Here is a 20,769-nt window from a genome sequence, read left to right on the forward strand (position 1 = left end):
CGTGAGCATAGACAACACTCAGCATCCCGATGATTTCATGTGAATTCATCGTCCAGCCACGATTGATTTGATTGGACGGCCGCCCACCCTGTTTTGAGCCTCGTTCTGGCTAACTAGAACCAAGTTCAGAGTTCAGTTGGGAGCGTTATTTTGCACTCACGCGTTTCACTCTCCTTGGAGGCCCGAAGCTACAATTTAAACAACCAACATGAAGGGGGATATGCTTGCAGCTGTGTTCATTGCGGTTTTATGTGGTAAGCATTTCTTTACAATGAACATACAGAAGTACTTCTATAGGCCTGTATAATTTCAGTTATCAAGGCATAATGGTAGAATATGCTTGTTAGATTATTTTAACTTAGATAAGATATTTCTAAAAAGTGTGCGTACTATTTTGTACTTACGAAATGTAGGCCTGACACGCTATTTGCACATGCATATATGGGTAAAATTGTACATGCTTACATTAAAGCTCACATGAAACATAAAGATAACGAGATCTAATATGCAATAACTGTCATGTTGTCACCATGCATCAAGTGTGGGTAGGACTCATGTGTAGAACTGCATTAGTATCAAGTATTTGTTTTAACATGACATGTCGAAGTATCGATGTCCGGTCTCTACCGGATCAGGTGAGTCATGATTTTAAATATTTCAAGGACGCCATAGAGCATGTGTTTTTGATATAGATGTTGACCATGACAACATCTTCAGGTCTCACTAGGATGCACGAAGTGAATGCCAGTTAGCTTGACTTAAGACGACAGTATTCTGTCACATGTGAATGGCTTTGCCGGGCTCGTTGTTTAGGTGCATAGCTTTTTCAAATCGTATTCACATCCTAATACGGTTTTACATTCGTCAGCAGTTTATTGCAACCGATAAAGGATGGAATTGCGAATCCTAACATTCCAGCTGACAGCTTGCGTTGTATGTTTCCAAGGGAGCTGAGAATGCTAATTAACGCACGATGACCCGTAATAATAGGTCATTGCAATAGCAATATCTGGGAAGGAATATCGCTTATAATATATAATTTATTTTGAATTACGTCAAACTCATAATACATGGATTGAATATATTTGCATATTTAATCGTATTAGGGACCATTTGATATTCTGTGGGTGTGGGTGTGGGTGTAGATGTGGGTGTGGATGGGGTGTGTGATAACGTATGGAGTCTAGATATTTTTGCAGCTACAGCTGGAAAACCAGATAAACCAGGAAAATCAAATCTATTAGCTTTAACATTTAATCAGATTTATTGGCCTCCCAACACCGTGTGGGTAGAGGGTTACAACGCTTTTAGCTGGATGGGTCTCCTACAAGGAGTGGGTAGAGGGTTACTTCGCTGTTATCTGTGTGGGTCTCCAACATGGAGTGGGTAGAGGGTTACAACGCTGTTATTTGTGTGGGTCTCCTACAAGGTGTGGGTAGAGGGATACAACGTTGTTGACTGTAGGGGGCTCCAACAAGGTGTGGATAGAGGGTTACAACGCTGTTGACTGTGTGGGTCTCCTACAAGATTTGGGTAGAGGGATACACCGTTGTTAACTTTGTGGGTCTCCTACAAAGTGTGGGTAGAGGGATACAATGTTGTCAGCTGTGTGGGTCTCCTACAAAGTGTGGGTAGAGGGATACAACGTTGTCAGCTATGTGGGTCTCCTACAAGGAATTGGTAGAAGATTACAACGTTGTTGACTGTATGGGTCTCCTACAAGATGTGGGTAGGGGGATACAACGTTGTCAGCTGTGTGGGTCTCCTACAAGGTGTTGTTAGAGGGATACAACGTTGTTTGCAGTGTGGGTCTCCTACAGTGTGTGGGTAGAGAGTTATAACGTTGTGGGCTGTGTGGGCCTTCTACAAGGTGTGGGAAGAGGGTTACAACGTTGTTACCTGTGTGGGTCTCCTACAAGATGTGGGAAGGGGGATACAACGTTGTCAGCTGTGTGGGTCTCCTACAAGGTGTTGTTAGAGGGATACAACGTTGTTTGCTGTGTGGGTCCACTACAAGGTGTGGGTAGAGGGTTATAACGTTGTCGGCTGTGTGGGCCTTCTACAAGGTGTTGGTAGAGGGTTACAATGTTGTCAGCTGTGTGGGTCTCCTTCAAGGTGTGGGTAGAGGGTTACAACGTTGTTAACTGTGTGGGTCCACTACAAGGTGTGGGTAGAGGGTTATAACGTTTTCGGCTGTGTGGGCCTTCTACAAGGTGTGGGTAGAGGGTTATAACCTTGTTAACTGTGTGGGTCGACTACAAGGTGTGGGTAGAGGGTTATAACGTTGTGGGCTGTGTGGGCCTTCTACAAGGTGTGGGTAGAGGGTTACAATGTTTTTGCTGTGTGGGCCTCCCACAAGGTGTGGGTAGAGGGTTACAACGTTGTTAACTGCGCGGGTCTCCTACAAGGTGTGGGTTGAGGGTTATAACCTTGTTAACTGTGTGGGCCTCCTACAAGGTGTGGGTAGAGGGTTATAACGTTGTCAGCTGTGTGGGTCTCCTACAAGGTGTGGGTAGAGGGTTATTCCGCAGTCACGTAACCTGGCGTTGTGCTAAATACATGTACATAAAACTACAGCTGCTACAAAAAAGGTTTCCCACTGTTTATCATCTGTCTAAAAATGGAACTCTTATTGAAGTTTCAGGATTATATATGTGCAAATACATACCCAATTAACATTGATCATAGCGTTTAAAAATGGTTATAACATTCTAAAGAAATGATACACGAAAACTAGTTTAAGGTGTCCTGTTCAAAATGAAATTAATACGCATGAATGAAAATCATTTTTGTCAGTGTAGGAGTTGCTTTTATATCCACTCTCATGTACACACCTAGGTCGTGTGTGTTTGTAACACTGTATGTTGTCTGATGCAATGTCTATGTGGAAATGTATACTTATTAGTATGGCTAAGCCAATACATACTCTCAACTGTAAATGCATGAACTATAGTATGGCCACGTTTGATGTGTGATGAGAGCAAATACATGCATTCAACAGAGATCATATAATAGTATATGGTCTCTGCATTCACCTGATACTGTATGATACAAATAAGAGGCGGCTGGGTAGCCTAGTGGTTAAACCTTTCGCTCGTCACCCCGAAGACCCGGGTTCGATTCCGAACATGGGCACAATGCACGAAGCCCATAAATGGCGTCCCCCGCCGCGATATTGCGGAAATATTGCTAAAAGCTACGAAAACCACACTCACTCACTCACATTATGTATATTACGGTAAAACCAATCAATACATGTACTCAACTGGAAATACTTTAACATAATAAGGTCAAGCCAATAAGTGGTATTGCATTATGTTTACTGTGTATTTTGACATGTAGACAAATACAAATACTATTGCATTACTAATAAAAAAAATACCCGTGAAGATCCGGGGTAGAATAGGTCTTCAACAACCCATGCTTACCGTAAAAGGCGACTATGCTTGTCGTTAGAGGAGACTAACGGGATCGGGTGGTCAGGCTCGCTGACTTGGTTGATGCATGTCATCGTATCCCAATGGCGTGGCTAGATGCTCATGACATCAGTCAATGGATGGTCTGGTCCAGACTCGATTATTTACAGATCGCCGTCATATAACAAACAAACAATTAACAATTACAAAAAAATGTTGTAGTCAAATGTAAAGAATGTTTTACAAAATATGTTTGCATACACACGAACCCCGATATCCAGTACCATGTTACATGTGTTTCTGGTATTTCAGGGGTGGCAGTTGACGCGGTATGCGACTCCACGACCCCTTCAAAGGTAAAGAATTGTGTCCTTCAGTCGGATCTCTTCCAGGCCGAACTACTACCAAGGAATCTGTCGACAGTTATGACATTTTGCAGGTAAGTCTCATGAAGAAACTTATGCAATAACTACACCCCTCGCCGTGTAATATGGCTATATCTTGCATCAGGCACTAGCATCCGATCCCCATGTAATATGGCCATAACTTGCATCGGACGCTAGCACCCCCTTCCCGTGTAATTTGGCCATATCTTGTATCAGACACTAGCATCCTCTCCCCATTTAATATGGTCATACGTTAAAAGATGGTGCTTCATGTTACCCTGCCTGGTGATCAGAATTGGTGGGATAAAACAAGGACTGGTCGGCTCGGTGTAAGTATACTGTGTCTGAGTGGGGTATTAATGGTACTCTGCGGCGTGATATCTCGGCATTATTCTTAAACTAGCATCAGCAGCAATTCCGACACACACGGACACAGACACACACTGACGCAGACACAGAGACAGACGCACACAGATACACACAGAAACACATACACACAGACACTGACACACAGAGACGCAGACACACAGAGAGACGCACAGACACAGTCACAGATACACACAGACACACATACACACACAGACGCACACAGATACACACAGACACACATACATGCACACACAGTCACACAGAGACACAAACACACACTGACACACACATACACATACAGACACACACAAAGACACAAACACATTCACATACAGATGCACATCAATACACATTGACACACACAAAGACACACAGACATACATACATACCAACGGAGAGACACAGACACACCCATATACACAAAGACAGACACACATACAGACACATACATACACCGAAGCAGACACACCCATTCACACAAGCACACACACACATACATACATACACAAAGACACATACAAAGACACACATACATACAAACACGTACATGGACATCGCAATTTAAGTACAGTATCTTTGAGCGCAACAGTTAAACCCATTTCACCTCACCTTGTCGTATCTGGCTGTAGTATACATGGTGCGACATCATGTACACTTGGCCCAACAGCTCCTTCTCTTTCAGCGACACCGCATGTGTGGTAGATAACGTTAAGGAACCCGTGTTTCTGTTTCAGGGACCAGGATGCAATGTTGATTGCATATGTAATAGATATCATGTTTCTGTTTCAGGGACCAGGATGCAATGTTAACTGCATATGTGATAGATATCATGTTTCTGTTTCAGGGACCAGGATGCAATGTTGATGCATATGTGATAGATATCATGTTTCTGTTTCAGGAACCAGGATGCAATGTTAACTGCATATGTGATAGATATCATGTTTCTGTTTCAGGGACCAGGATGCAATGTTAATTGCATATGTAATAGATATCATATTTCTGTTTCAGGAACCAAGGTGCAATGTTAATTGCATATGTAATAGATATCATCTTTCTGTTTCAGGAACCAGGATGCAATGTTGATGCATATGTGATAGATATCATGTTTCTGTTTCAGGAACCAGGATGCAATGTTAATTGCATATGTAATAGATATCATGTTTCTGTTTCAGGAACCAGGATGCAATGTTGATGCATATGTAATAGATATCATGTTTCTGTTTCAGGGACCAGGATGCAATGTTAATTGCATATGTAATAGATATCATCTTTCTGTTTCAGGCACCAGAATGCAATGTTGATGCATATGTAATAGATATCATGTTTCTGTTTCAGGGACCAGGATGCAATGTTAATTGTATATGTAATAAATATCATGTTTCTGTTTCAGGAACCATGATGCAATGTTAATTGCATATGTAATAAATATCATGTTTCTGTTTCAGGGACCAGGATGCAATGTTAATTGCATATGTAATAGATATTATGTTTCTGTTTCAAGGACCAGGATGCAATGTTGATTGCATATGTAATAGATATCATGTTTCTGTTTCAGGGACCAGGATGCAATTTTAATTGCATATGTGATAGATATCATGTTTCTGTTTCAGGGACTAGGATGTAATGTTAATTGCATATGTGATAGATATCATGTTTCTGTTTCAGGAACCAGGATGCAATGTTAACTGTATATGTGATAGATATCATGTTTCTGTTTCAGGGACTAGGATGCAATGTTAACTGCATATGTGATAGATATCATGTTTCTGTTTCAGGAACCAGGATGCAATGTTAATTGCATATGTGATAGATATCATGTTTCTGTTTCAGTACCGGCCTTCAAACTTTGTCTGGTTGTTTGGCGGAGAAAGTCAACGAATGCGAGGATGACGATAAGCAGAAAATGCTGGTCAAGCTGTTGATTGACAAGGAAGAGATAATGAATGGCCTCGGGACCATGTGCAACGGCTCAGATGCATGTGAGTCCCCCTGGTTTGGTACCCTTTAGAATGCTGCAAAATTAAGTCTACGTTAGACCCTGATTGTGTTGATGACTGCATCACTTGCGAAGAAACCCCATTTGTTCAGATTTCTCTAACCCGTCAAATAATGATGGTACTAAAAGGCCTTAGATATTTATTTGAAGCCAACGCTTCAAGGCATTTTTCTTTTTTCTAAATATTCAAAACACATTATTTTCAAAGTAAATCTTTGATAAGTGTTATTGAATGTGCGGTAAATTGAATTTAAACCAAGTCAATGTCAAACAGAGGAGTTTTATCCGAATTTATGTCCGAATCTACCTTCAAAATATCTTATTTAAATTGGCACTATATTTTACTTTCTTATATTCCCCGATATCAGAATCCCTGTTCCACATCAGTCAAAATCCTACTTTTGTCATGACGCCCAGCCTACACCATCTTTAATGCTATTCCCGATGTCGTTTGAACTTGGAACAAGATAGTTTGAAACGATTACCAAATATAATCTTAAAATTGAACAACTGATAGGACAAGTATGTTCTCACTTAATGATACGCGTGTACGTGTACGGAGAAAGGTACGGTAGATGATAGGTTAGTGAACATTGATTTGAGAAGTGAAACCTATCATGAAGTGTGTTTCCATACAAAATGTATGCGGATGCTAATACATACAGGAAATCACCACTTAGTCATCAATAGATGTTCCATACGGATTAACACCAGAATATGCCACGTCCGCAGTTAATGATTTGCTTGCCGCCGCGAGTGTAGCTGGAAAAGAGCTGATTGTGACGTTTAAAGGAAAAAAACCCAATAAAAAGTGCTCTTCATTCAGTTAACAACATCACCTGAAACAACCCCCACTTATTTTTACAGTTGCTCAAAAACCGGATTGCCTTCCCAAACTCTCGACTGATCCATTCATCAGCTGTGTGGGAAGTGCAGAAGCCGACCTCATTAACGCTGGTCACCCCAGCAGCCTCAACATGTCACTCGACACGATGTGCACGTAAGTGTTACTCTTTTATTTCAGGGTGAGAGTGCTATTTAAGGTTATACTGATTTCAAGCGCTCTGTGGCATTGATGACGTGATGCTTGTACCATGATGATTATGGTCGAGGTACCGCAAGCGGCATTGATGACGTCGCAACAATACTGACGCCACAGCGTAGTTTTGTGGATGTAAATTCGACATTGTCAGCTTCAAGAATTTGATACGGAGGTCGCATATTTAACACTGCTAATTATGAGGTGAGGTGAGGTGAGGTGAGGTGAAATTGGGTTTAACGTCGCATCCAAGATTATAGCGACCACGGAGGCGGTCTCTAATTATGGACGGATCGAACCCCGGACCTTCCGCTCTCCGGTCAGACGTTCTACCACTAGACCACGGAGGCGGTCTCTAATAATGAACTGGGGGGAAAAAGGGATTGTTACATTCATATACTTGTAACCTATTGATCAGTAGGAGGATGTGTAGCCTAGTCATCTAAAGTTGCAGAGTTGCGTCCCTTGGGCACGCCAGAAATCTTTGAACGTGGTCCGAATCCCAGTTAGTCCGATTATATGTCTAGGTTCGTCAGCACCATACCCGAGCTCGTGGGTTTTACCAAAGCGGTAAACGCTTGAGACCTGCATCAATTCGGGCTTTCCTCCCACATTAAGCTAACACGTCGTGATATAACTGACTGGAATAATGTTAAACCCAACTCAAATTACTCGCTCGGGAAATAAATCAGTTCTGGCACTTGTGACGTAACATAACAAGGGTACATTATTCGCTCCTTCATTACCGGGTGGTTGAATCCCGTTGTTATAGGCCTGTCGAACGAGAGGACGGACACAGAACTTGATGGTCGCAATGACCGTTATAAAAGTACCACGTTTACAGATGAAATGCTTCCAAATCACTTACATATTGCTTGATTTGTATCACCACTCCACCTTGCCTCATGGCTGTGACATACAAATTTGTATGTACTGGATGCCTGTCCTTCTAACTAGACTATGGAACCAATATGTATAAATATTGTTTAGATCTTGAAGTTACGCTCATGTATTGTATCTCATCCAAACAGGTTCTTCAAGGCCTACAACTCGTGCTTCTCCAAACTAGATGGTGACTGCAATGACATCGCAAGCTTCTACGATAAAGGCATCACTGCTATAGAATACCCATACTGTTCCATGTCTCAGTTTGCGAAACGGCAAGCTATAGATGATTACCAGAATTATGTCTCCAGTAGTGCGGGGTTGGTGGGTAGCATCATGTCCATCACCGCTGCCTTTGTTGTCGCCAAGATCCTTTAAGTCTTACTCTTGTTAAAGTTCAATTGCAGTTTGCATATTAAATGGTTTTGTCAAAACAAACGTTGCAGTATTTCATAGACAAGCTTTTACAGAAATGGTCCAATAGCTATTCCACTGAATTCAACCCGACATTTTCTTTCCGATCGTCTCTGTTCGTGTTAGATGGCTTTACCTTTTTAGATTGAAAGCTTGGACGTTTTTCATGCATGACGTTTCTCTGCATTTGTACCGACTCGGATACAATCTCAGTAATATACTATGCACGGTTTGCAATCGAGGCCAACCTTTACACCTGTCTTGGAATGTATTGTAAACTGTATAGTATTACACTACACTGTATGGCGGCATACCTCGTGATGACGGGCTCATGAAGTTTACTGCTCTTCGTCAGGAGTAAACAGAAACCCTTCCATATGTATCATCAGTAGCACTGAATTTGCCTTAAGCTTGCTTGTAGATAAGCTATTTTAAAAAAAGATTTGCATTTACTGAAACATTACAACTTTAGTCATTTTATACACCTGGACGTTCCTGTGATTTATATTTTGACCATCGATCATTATCAAATCTTATTCGCCGTTGAATTAGATACTAAGCCGTGCAATAAAAGGTCCCCCATCCTTTTGGAGACTGTTATTATTAAACAGTGTTATAAAGTGTCCATGTTAAAGTCATATAAAAGAGAGAACTAAATCTGCATCCAAATGACTCAATGGTATATCATCAGTTCAAATCATTCCTCCCTCATGGATCTGTGATCATTTTGTTCTTTAGTGTTCGTGTGCCTCCAATGTTTTTCTTTGTCCATTAGTTGTTAATTAATCACTTGTGTTAATTATTGTTTACTATTATCTTTGCTTACATGTAAGTTTTTAATAAATATTCTGAAACTGTAGCTGTTTTGTTTTCTAGACTACCTGAGATTTGTTTGTTTGTTTGGGGTCGGGTAGCTTTGAGGTTAGAGCGTTCGTTCGTCACGCCGAAGACCCGGGTTCTATTCCCAACATGGGAATAATGTGAGAAGCCTTAATGTGTCCCTCGCCGTGATGTTACTGGAATATTTCTAAAAGCGGCGTAAAACCATATTTATGGTGGTAGTCTGTTAATAATCGAGCCGGGACCAGACAATTCACTTATTGAAATCGTGGACATCGATCTACGAAATTGGGATAAGATAGTATGCATCATCCAAGTTAGCGAGCCTGATAATCGGATCCTGTTTATCGGCTCTTGTGACAACCCTAGACTGCTGAAGACCAGTTAAAACCCTTATGTTCACTAGGGGACTACCAATGGACACACAGATATTTTAATCAATTTGACCCTGTTGAGATTCCAGTTATTTCCATTGCCAAATCATTCGCTACGTTTCTAGGATCGAGTGGTCATAATACTCGTTTCTGACTGGCTGTTCAATTCGCTATATTTTCCCATGAACCCGGCAGTAGCATCTTTGCGTATGTAGTTTAATAACCGTTACATATGATATTCACCCTTGATATGAAGAGGGGGCGGGGTGGGTGTAGGGGTGGGGCTAATTTACTATGTAAACAAATACACTCCACCTCCATGCTTGCAGTGTGTCATAATACCCCAACGACATTCTCATGACATCTCATGTTTGTTCGTCATACCAAGATTCTATTATTTTCAGATAACCTTGATTTAACTGGACTATTTCTTTAAGTGATGTTTAGAAGTTGGTATGTTGTACAGGGGATATAGTTCTATGGATTACAATGAAACCCTTGAAGATCCGGTCTTCAGCAACTCATGCTGGAATTCTGGTCCAGGCTCGATTATTTATTGACCGCCGACATATAGCTGTAATAACGCCAAGTGCGGCGTTAAACAACCAACCAACAAACAAACAAATATTACAATTAATGCGACGTGAACATACTAACAACGTTAACACACATCACTTGCTTGATAACGGTGTTAGTATCTACACAGAGACGTCGCAGTCATAACTAAAGAAGTTTCATATCCATATCTCCCTTGTTTAACTAGAATATTGTTGACTGTGTGGTATAACCAAATCCACCAATCATGGATGTCGTCCTTTAAAAGAGTCTATTTGTGTCATCTTGTGAGTCCAATTAACAACCTGTTCTGATCCTGAGAGGCAACTGACCGGATCGGGTGGTCTGGGTCGGCGACTTGTTTATTACGTGTCATCGTACCCCTGCGTGTCGCCACACCGACAACCACGTGAGCATAGACAACATTCAGCATCCCGATGATTTCATGTGAATTCATCGTCCAGCCACGATTGATTTGATTGGACGGCCGCCCACCCTGTTTGGAGCCTCGTTCTGGCTAACTAGAACCAAGTTCAGAGTTCAGTTGGGAGCGTTATTTTGCACTCACGCGTTTCACTCTCCTTGGAGGCCCGAAGCTACAATTTAAACAACCAACATGAAGGGGGATATGCTTGCAGCTGTGTTCATTGCGGTTTTATGTGGTAAGCATTTCTTTACAATGAACATACAGAAGTACTTCTATAGGCCTGTATAATTTCAGTTATCAAGGCATAATGGTAGAATATGCTTGTTAGATTATTTTAACATAGATAAGATATTTCTAAAAAGTGTGCGTACTATTTTGTACTTACGAAATGTAGGCCTGACACGCTATTTGCACATGCATATATGGGTAAAATTGTACATGCTTACATTAAAGCTCACATGAAACATAAAGATAACGAGATCTAATATGCAATAACTGTCATGTTGTCACCATGCATCAAGTGTGGGTAGGACTCATGTGTAGAACTGCATTAGTATCAAGTATTTGTTTTAACATGACATGTCGAAGTATCGATGTCCGGTCTCTACCAGATCAGGTGAGTCATGATTTTAAATATTTCAAGGACGCCATAGAGCATGTGTTTTTGATATAGATGTTGACCATGACAACATCTTCAGGTCTCACTAGGATGCACGAAGTGAATGCCAGTTAGCTTGACTTAAGACGATAGTATTCTGTCACATGTGAATGGCTTTGCCGGGCTCGTTGTTTAGGTGCATAGCTTTTTCAAATCGTATTCACATCCTAATACGGTTTTACATTCGTCAGCAGTTTATTGCAACCGATAAAGGATGGAATTGCGAATCCTAACATTCCAGCTGACAGCTTGCGTTGTATGTTTCCAAGGGAGCTGAGAATGCTAATTAACGCACGATGACCCGTATTAATAGGTCATTGCAATAGCAATATCTGGGAAGGAATATCGCTTATAATATATAATTTATTTTGAATTACGTCAAACTCATAATACATGGATTGAATATATTTGCATATTTAATCGTATTAGGGACCATTTGATATTCTGTGGGTGTGGGTGTGGGTGTAGATGTGGGTGTGGATGGGGTGTGTGATAACGTATGGAGTCTAGATATTTTTGCAGCTACAGCTGGAAAACCAGATAAACCAGGAAAATCAAATCTATTAGCTTTAACATTTAATCAGATTTATTGGCCTCCCAACACCGTGTGGGTAGAGGGTTACAACGCTTTTAGCTGGATGGGTCTCCTACAAGGAGTGGGTAGAGGGTTACTTCGCTGTTATCTGTGTGGGTCTCCAACATGGAGTGGGTAGAGGGTTACAACGCTGTTATTTGTGTGGGTCTCCTACAAGGTGTGGGTAGAGGGATACAACGTTGTTGACTGTAGGGGGCTCCAACAAGGTGTGGATAGAGGGTTACAACGCTGTTGACTGTGTGGGTCTCCTACAAGATTTGGGTAGAGGGATACACCGTTGTTAACTGTGTGGGTCTCCTACAAAGTGTGGGTAGAGGGATACAATGTTGTCAGCTGTGTGGGTCTCCTACAAAGTGTGGGTAGAGGGATACAACGTTGTCAGCTATGTGGGTCTCCTACAAGGAATTGGTAGAAGATTACAACGTTGTTGACTGTATGGGTCTCCTACAAGATGTGGGTAGGGGGATACAACGTTGTCAGCTGTGTGGGTCTCCTACAAGGTGTTGTTAGAGGGATACAACGTTGTTTGCAGTGTGGGTCTCCTACAGTGTGTGGGTAGAGAGTTATAACGTTGTGGGCTGTGTGGGCCTTCTACAAGGTGTGGGAAGAGGGTTACAACGTTGTTACCTGTGTGGGTCTCCTACAAGATGTGGGAAGGGGGATACAACGTTGTCAGCTGTGTGGGTCTCCTACAAGGTGTTGTTAGAGGGATACAACGTTGTTTGCTGTGTGGGTCCACTACAAGGTGTGGGTAGAGGGTTATAACGTTGTCGGCTGTGTGGGCCTTCTACAAGGTGTTGGTAGAGGGTTACAATGTTGTCAGCTGTGTGGGTCTCCTTCAAGGTGTGGGTAGAGGGTTACAACGTTGTTAACTGTGTGGGTCCACTACAAGGTGTGGGTAGAGGGTTATAACGTTTTCGGCTGTGTGGGCCTTCTACAAGGTGTGGGTAGAGGGTTATAACCTTGTTAACTGTGTGGGTCGACTACAAGGTGTGGGTAGAGGGTTATAACGTTGTGGGCTGTGTGGGCCTTCTACAAGGTGTGGGTAGAGGGTTACAATGTTGTTTGCTGTGTGGGCCTCCCACAAGGTGTGGGTAGAGGGTTACAACGTTGTTAACTGCGCGGGTCTCCTACAAGGTGTGGGTTGAGGGTTATAACCTTGTTAACTGTGTGGGCCTCCTACAAGGTGTGGGTAGAGGGTTATAACGTTGTCAGCTGTGTGGGTCTCCTACAAGGTGTGGGTAGAGGGTTATCCCGCAGTCACGTAACCTGGCGTTGTGCTAAATACATGTACATAAAACTACAGCTGCTACAAAAAAGGTTTCCCACTGTTTATCATCTGTCTAAAAATGGAACTCTTATTGAAGTTTCAGGATTATATATGTGCAAATACATACCCAATTAACATTGATCATAGCGTTTAAAAATGGTTATAACATTCTAAAGAAATGATACACGAAAACTAGTTTAAGGTGTCCTGTTCAAAATGAAATTAATACGCATGAATGAAAATCATTTTTGTCAGTGTAGGAGTTGCTTTTATATCCACTCTCATGTACACACCTAGGTCGTGTGTGTTTGTAACACTGTATGTTGTCTGATGCAATGTCTATGTGGAAATGTATACTTATTAGTATGGCTAAGCCAATACATACTCTCAACTGTAAATGCATGAACTATAGTATGGCCACGTTTGATGTGTGATGAGAGCAAATACATGCATTCAACAGAGATCATATAATAGTATATGGTCTCTGCATTCACCTGATACTGTATGATACAAATAAGAGGCGGCTGGGTAGCCTAGTGGTTAAACCTTTCGCTCGTCACCCCGAAGACCCGGGTTCGATTCCGAACATGGGCACAATGCACGAAGCCCATAAATGGCGTCCCCCGCCGCGATATTGCGGAAATATTGCTAAAAGCTACGAAAACCACACTCACTCACTCACATTATGTATATTACGGTAAAACCAATCAATACATGTACTCAACTGGAAATACTTTAACATAATAAGGTCAAGCCAATAAGTGGTATTGCATTATGTTTACTGTGTATTTTGACATGTAGACAAATACAAATACTATTGCATTACTAATAAAAAAAATACCCGTGAAGATCCGGGGTAGAATAGGTCTTCAACAACCCATGCTTACCGTAAAAGGCGACTATGCTTGTCGTTAGAGGAGACTAACGGGATCGGGTGGTCAGGCTCGCTGACTTGGTTGATGCATGTCATCGTATCCCAATGGCGTGGCTAGATGCTCATGACATCAGTCAATGGATGGTCTGGTCCAGACTCGATTATTTACAGATCGCCGTCATATAACAAACAAACAATTAACAATTACAAAAAAATGTTGTAGTCAAATGTAAAGAATGTTTTACAAAATATGTTTGCATACACACGAACCCCGATATCCAGTACCATGTTACATGTGTTTCTGGTATTTCAGGGGTGGCAGTTGACGCGGTATGCGACTCCACGACCCCTTCAAAGGTAAAGAATTGTGTCCTTCAGTCGGATCTCTTCCAGGCCGAACTACTACCAAGGAATCTGTCGACAGTTATGACATTTTGCAGGTAAGTCTCATGAAGAAACTTATGCAATAACTACACCCCTCGCCGTGTAATATGGCTATATCTTGCATCAGGCACTAGCATCCGATCCCCATGTAATATGGCCATAACTTGCATCGGACGCTAGCACCCCCTTCCCGTGTAATTTGGCCATATCTTGTATCAGACACTAGCATCCTCTCCCCATTTAATATGGTCATACGTTAAAAGATGGTGCTTCATGTTACCCTGCCTGGTGATCAGAATTGGTGGGATAAAACAAGGACTGGTCGGCTCGGTGTAAGTATACTGTGTCTGAGTGGGGTATTAATGGTACTCTGCGGCGTGATATCTCGGCATTATTCTTAAACTAGCATCAGCAGCAATTCCGACACACACGGACACAGACACACACTGACGCAGACACAGAGACAGACGCACACAGATACACACAGAAACACATACACACAGACACTGACACACAGAGACGCAGACACACAGAGAGACGCACAGACACAGTCACAGATACACACAGACACACATACACACACAGACGCACACAGATACACACATTCACACATACATGCACACACAGTCACACAGAGACACAAACACACACTGACACACACATACACATACAGACACACACAAAGACACAAACACATTCACATACAGATGCACATCAATACACATTGACACACACAAAGACACACAGACATACATACATACATACCAACGGAGAGACACAGACACACCCATATACACAAAGACAGACACACATACAGACACATACATACACCGAAGCAGACACACCCATTCACACAAGCACACACACACATACATACATACACAAAGACACATACAAAGACACACATACATACAAACACGTACATGGACATCGCAATTTAAGTACAGTATCTTTGAGCGCAACAGTTAAACCCATTTCACCTCACCTTGTCGTATCTGGCTGTAGTATACATGGTGCGACATCATGTACACTTGGCCCAACAGCTCCTTCTCTTTCAGCGACACCGCATGTGTGGTAGATAACGTTAAGGAACCCGTGTTTCTGTTTCAGGGACCAGGATGCAATGTTGATTGCATATGTAATAGATATCATGTTTCTGTTTCAGGGACCAGGATGCAATGTTAACTGCATATGTGATAGATATCATGTTTCTGTTTCAGGGACCAGGATGCAATGTTGATGCATATGTGATAGATATCATGTTTCTGTTTCAGGAACCAGGATGCAATGTTAACTGCATATGTGATAGATATCATGTTTCTGTTTCAGGGACCAGGATGCAATGTTAATTGCATATGTAATAGATATCATATTTCTGTTTCAGGAACCAAGGTGCAATGTTAATTGCATATGTAATAGATATCATCTTTCTGTTTCAGGAACCAGGATGCAATGTTGATGCATATGTGATAGATATCATGTTTCTGTTTCAGGAACCAGGATGCAATGTTAATTGCATATGTAATAGATATCATGTTTCTGTTTCAGGAACCAGGATGCAATGTTGATGCATATGTAATAGATATCATGTTTCTGTTTCAGGGACCAGGATGCAATGTTAATTGCATATGTAATAGATATCATCTTTCTGTTTCAGGCACCAGAATGCAATGTTGATGCATATGTAATAGATATCATGTTTCTGTTTCAGGGACCAGGATGCAATGTTAATTGTATATGTAATAAATATCATGTTTCTGTTTCAGGAACCAGGATGCAATGTTAATTGCATATGTAATAAATATCATGTTTCTGTTTCAGGGACCAGGATGCAATGTTAATTGCATATGTAATAGATATTATGTTTCTGTTTCAAGGACCAGGATGCAATGTTGATTGCATATGTAATAGATATCATGTTTCTGTTTCAGGGACCATGATGCAATTTTAATTGCATATGTGATAGATATCATGTTTCTGTTTCAGGGACTAGGATGTAATGTTAATTGCATATGTGATAGATATCATGTTTCTGTTTCAGGAACCAGGATGCAATGTTAACTGTATATGTGATAGATATCATGTTTCTGTTTCAGGGACTAGGATGCAATGTTAATTGCATATGTGATAGATATCATGTTTCTGTTTCAGGAACCAGGATGCAATGTTAATTGCATATGTGATAGATATCATGTTTCTGTTTCAGTACCGGCCTTCAAACTTTGTCTGGTTGTTTGGCGGAGAAAGTCAACGAATGCGAGGATGACGATAAGCAGAAAATGCTGGTCAAGCTGTTGATTGACAAGGAAGAGATAATGAATGGCCTCGGGACCATGTGCAACGGCTCAGATGCATGTGAGTCCCCCTGGTTTGGTACCCTTTAGAATGCTGCAAAATTAAGTCTACGTTAGACCCTGATTGTGTTGATGACTGCATCACTTGCGAAGAAACCCCATTTGTTCAGATTTCTCTAACCCGTCAAATAATGATGGTACTAAAAGGCCTTAGATATTTATTTGAAGCCAACGCTTCAAGGCATTTCTCTTTTTTCTAAATATTCAAAACACATTATTTTCAAAGTAAATCTTTGATAAGTGTTATTGAATGTGCGGTAAATTGAATTTAAACCAAGTCAATGTCAAACAGAGGAGTTTTATCCGAATTTATGTCCGAATCTACCTTCAAAATATCTTATTTAAATTGGCACTATATTTTACTTTCTTATATTCCCCGATATCAGAATCCCTGTTCCACATCAGTCAAAATCCTACTTTTGTCATGACGCCCAGCCTACACCATCTTTAATGCTATTCCCGATGTCGTTTGAACTTGGAACAAGATAGTTTGAAACGATTACCAAATATAATCTTAAAATTGAACAACTGATAGGACAAGTATGTTCTCACTTAATGATACGCGTGTACGTGTACGGAGAAAGGTACGGTAGATGATAGGTTAGTGAACATTGATTTGAGAAGTGAAACCTATCATGAAGTGTGTTTCCATACAAAATGTATGCGGATGCTAATACATACAGGAAATCACCACTTAGTCATCAATAGATGTTCCATACGGATTAACACCAGAATATGCCACGTCCGCAGTTAATGATTTGCTTGCCGCCGCGAGTGTAGCTGGAAAAGAGCTGATTGTGACGTTTAAAGGAAAAAAACCCAATAAAAAGTGCTCTTCATTCAGTTAACAACATCACCTGAAACAACCCCCACTTATTTTTACAGTTGCTCAAAAACCGGATTGCCTTCCCAAACTCTCGACTGATCCATTCATCAGCTGTGTGGGAAGTGCAGAAGCCGACCTCATTAACGCTGGTCACCCCAGCAGCCTCAACATGTCACTCGACACGATGTGCACGTAAGTGTTACTCTTTTATTTCAGGGTGAGAGTGCTATTTAAGGTTATACTGATTTCAAGCGCTCTGTGGCATTGATGACGTGATGCTTGTACCATGATGATTATGGTCGAGGTACCGCAAGCGGCATTGATGACGTCGCAACAATACTGACGCCACAGCGTAGTTTTGTGGATGTAAATTCGACATTGTCAGCTTCAAGAATTTGATACGGAGGTCGCATATTTAACACTGCTAATTATGAGGTGAGGTGAGGTGAGGTGAAATTGGGTTTAACGTCGCATCCAAGATTATAGCGACCACGGAGGCGGTCTCTAATTATGGACGGATCGAACCCCGGACCTTCCGCTCTCCGGTCAGACGTTCTACCACTAGACCACGGAGGCGGTCTCTAATAATGAACTGGGGGGAAAAAGGGATTGTTACATTCATATACTTGTAACCTATTGATCAGTAGGAGGATGTGTAGCCTAGTCATCTAAAGTTGCAGAGTTGCGTCCCTTGGGCACGCCAGAAATCTTTGAACGTGGTCCGAATCCCAGTTAGTCCGATTATATGTCTAGGTTCGTCAGCACCATACCCGAGCTCGTGGGTTTTACCAAAGCGGTAAACGCTTGAGACCTGCATCAATTCGGGCTTTCCTCCCACATTAAGCTAACACGTCGTGATATAACTGACTGGAATAATGTTAAACCCAACTCAAATTACTCGCTCGGGAAATAAATCAGTTCTGGCACTTGTGACGTAACATAACAAGGGTACATTATTCGCTCCTTCATTACCGGGTGGTTGAATCCCGTTGTTATAGGCCTGTCGAACGAGAGGACGGACACAGAACTTGATGGTCGCAATGACCGTTATAAAAGTACCACGTTTACAGATGAAATGCTTCCAAATCACTTACATATTGCTTGATTTGTATCACCACTCCACCTTGCCTCATGGCTGTGACATACAAATTTGTATGTACTGGATGCCTGTCCTTCTAACTAGACTATGGAACCAATATGTATAAATATTGTTTAGATCTTGAAGTTACGCTCATGTATTGTATCTCATCCAAACAGGTTCTTCAAGGCCTACAACTCGTGCTTCTCCAAACTAGATGGTGACTGCAATGACATCGCAAGCTTCTACGATAAAGGCATCACTGCTATAGAATACCCATACTGTTCCATGTCTCAGTTTGCGAAACGGCAAGCTATAGATGATTACCAGAATTATGTCTCCAGTAGTGCGGGGTTGGTGGGTAGCATCATGTCCATCACCGCTGCCTTTGTTGTCGCCAAGATCCTTTAAGTCTTACTCTTGTTAAAGTTCAATTGCAGTTAGCATATTAAATGGTTTTGTCAAAACAAACGTTGCAGTATTTCATAGACAAGCTTTTACAGAAATGGTCCAATAGCTATTCCACTGAATTCAACCCGACATTTTCTTTCCGATCGTATCTGTTCGTGTTAGATGGCTTTACCTTTTTAGACTGAAAGCTTGGACGTTTTTAATGCATGACGTTTCTCTGCATTTGTACCGACTCGGATACAATCTCAGTAATATACTATGCACGGTTTGCAATCGAGGCCAACCTTTACACCTGTCTTGGAATGTATTGTAAACTGTATAGTATTACACTACACTGTATGGCGGCATACCTCGTGATGACGGGCTCATGAAGTTTACTGCTCTTCGTCAGGAGTAAACAGAAACCCTTCCATATGTATCATCAGTAGCACTGAATTTGCCTTAAGCTTGCTTGTAGATAAGCTATTTTAAAAAAAGATTTGCATTTACTGAAACATTACAACTTTAGTCATTTTATACACCTGGACGTTCCTGTGATTTATATTTTGACCATCGATCATTATCAAATCTTATTCGCCGTTGAATTAGATACTAAGCCGTGCAATAAAAGGTCCCCCATCCTTTTGGAGACTGTTATTATTAAACAGTGTTATAAAGTGTCCATGTTAAAGTCATATAAAAGAGAGAACTAAATCTGCATCCAAATGACTCAATGGTATATCATCAGTTCAAATCATTCCTCCCTCATGGATCTGTGATCATTTTGTTCTTTAGTGTTCGTGTGCCTCCAATGTTTTTCTTTGTCCATTAGTTGTTAATTAATCACTTGTGTTAATTATTGTTTACTATTATCTTTGCTTACATGTAAGTTTTTAATAAATATTCTGAAACTGTAGCTGTTTTGTTTTCTAGACTACCTGAGATTTGTTTGTTTGTTTGGGGTCGGGTAGCTTTGAGGTTAGAGCGTTCGTTCGTCACGCCGAAGACCCGGGTTCTATTCCCAACATGGGAATAATGTGAGAAGCCTTAATGTGTCCCTCGCCGTGATGTTACTGGAATATTTCTAAAAGCGGCGTAAAACCATATTTATGGTGGTAGTCTGTTAATAATCGAGCCGGGACCAGACAATTCACTTATTGAAATCGTGGACATCGATCTACGAAATTGGGATAAGATAGTATGCATCATCCAAGTTAGCGAGCCTGATAATCGGATCCTGTTTATCGGCTCTTGTGACAACCCTAGACTGCTGAAGACCAGTTAAAACCCTTATGTTCACTAGGGGACTACCAATAGACACACAGATATTTTAATCAATTTGACCCTGTTGAGATTCCAGTTATTTCCATTGCCAAATCATTCGCTACGTTTCTAGGATCGAGTGGTCATAATACTCGTTTCTGACTGGCTGTTCAATTCGCTATATTTTCCCATGAACCCGGCAGTAGCATCTTTGCGTATGTAGTTTAATAACCGTTACATATGATATTCACCCTTGATATGAAGAGGGGGCGGGGTGGGTGTAGGGGTGGGGCTAATTTACTATGTAAACAAATACACTCCACCTCCATGCTTGCAGTGTGTCATAATACCCCAACGACATTCTCATGACATCTCA

At 41.3% G+C, this 20,769-nt stretch overlaps 2 protein-coding genes across 2 annotated transcripts; both read left to right on the forward strand.

Annotated features, from left to right (window-relative positions):
* The first annotated feature begins 95 nt into the window (after window positions 1–95).
* Window positions 96–9,364, forward strand: LOC139445049 (uncharacterized). The gene is made up of 5 exons (XM_071226115.1): window positions 96–254; window positions 3,729–3,855; window positions 6,002–6,150; window positions 7,035–7,167; window positions 8,238–9,364. The coding sequence occupies exons 1-5, from the start codon at window positions 209–211 to the stop codon at window positions 8,467–8,469; spliced, it is 687 nt and encodes a 228-aa protein (XP_071082216.1). The 5' UTR covers window positions 96–208; the 3' UTR covers window positions 8,470–9,364.
* A 1,413-nt stretch (window positions 9,365–10,777) lies between these two features.
* LOC139445129 (uncharacterized) lies at window positions 10,778–20,046 on the forward strand. Its single transcript, XM_071226227.1, has 5 exons — window positions 10,778–10,936; window positions 14,412–14,538; window positions 16,689–16,837; window positions 17,722–17,854; window positions 18,920–20,046. The coding sequence occupies exons 1-5, from the start codon at window positions 10,891–10,893 to the stop codon at window positions 19,149–19,151; spliced, it is 687 nt and encodes a 228-aa protein (XP_071082328.1). The 5' UTR covers window positions 10,778–10,890; the 3' UTR covers window positions 19,152–20,046.
* The last annotated feature ends 723 nt before the right edge of the window (window positions 20,047–20,769 follow it).

This window comes from Haliotis cracherodii, unplaced genomic scaffold (genome assembly GCF_022045235.1).
Source record: "Haliotis cracherodii isolate W230 unplaced genomic scaffold, xgHalCrac1.p SCAF_6, whole genome shotgun sequence".
Classification (NCBI taxonomy): domain Eukaryota; kingdom Metazoa; phylum Mollusca; class Gastropoda; order Lepetellida; family Haliotidae; genus Haliotis; species Haliotis cracherodii.

What these genes read in the sequence shown, in the direction of transcription:
- LOC139445129 (XM_071226227.1), top strand. Translation starts at nt 10,891, where the DNA reads ATGAAGGGGGATATGCTTGCAGCTGTGTTCATTGCGGTTTTATGTG. An exon ending in GTTCATTGCGGTTTTATGTG is followed by an intron (nt 10,937 to 14,411) that starts GTAAGCATTTCT and finishes CTGGTATTTCAG; the next exon opens with GGGTGGCAGTTGACGCGGTA. An exon ending in ACAGTTATGACATTTTGCAG is followed by an intron (nt 14,539 to 16,688) that starts GTAAGTCTCATG and finishes TTTCTGTTTCAG; the next exon opens with TACCGGCCTTCAAACTTTGT.
- LOC139445049 (XM_071226115.1), top strand. Translation starts at nt 209, where the DNA reads ATGAAGGGGGATATGCTTGCAGCTGTGTTCATTGCGGTTTTATGTG. An exon ending in GTTCATTGCGGTTTTATGTG is followed by an intron (nt 255 to 3,728) that starts GTAAGCATTTCT and finishes CTGGTATTTCAG; the next exon opens with GGGTGGCAGTTGACGCGGTA. An exon ending in GTGCAACGGCTCAGATGCAT is followed by an intron (nt 6,151 to 7,034) that starts GTGAGTCCCCCT and finishes TTATTTTTACAG; the next exon opens with TTGCTCAAAAACCGGATTGC.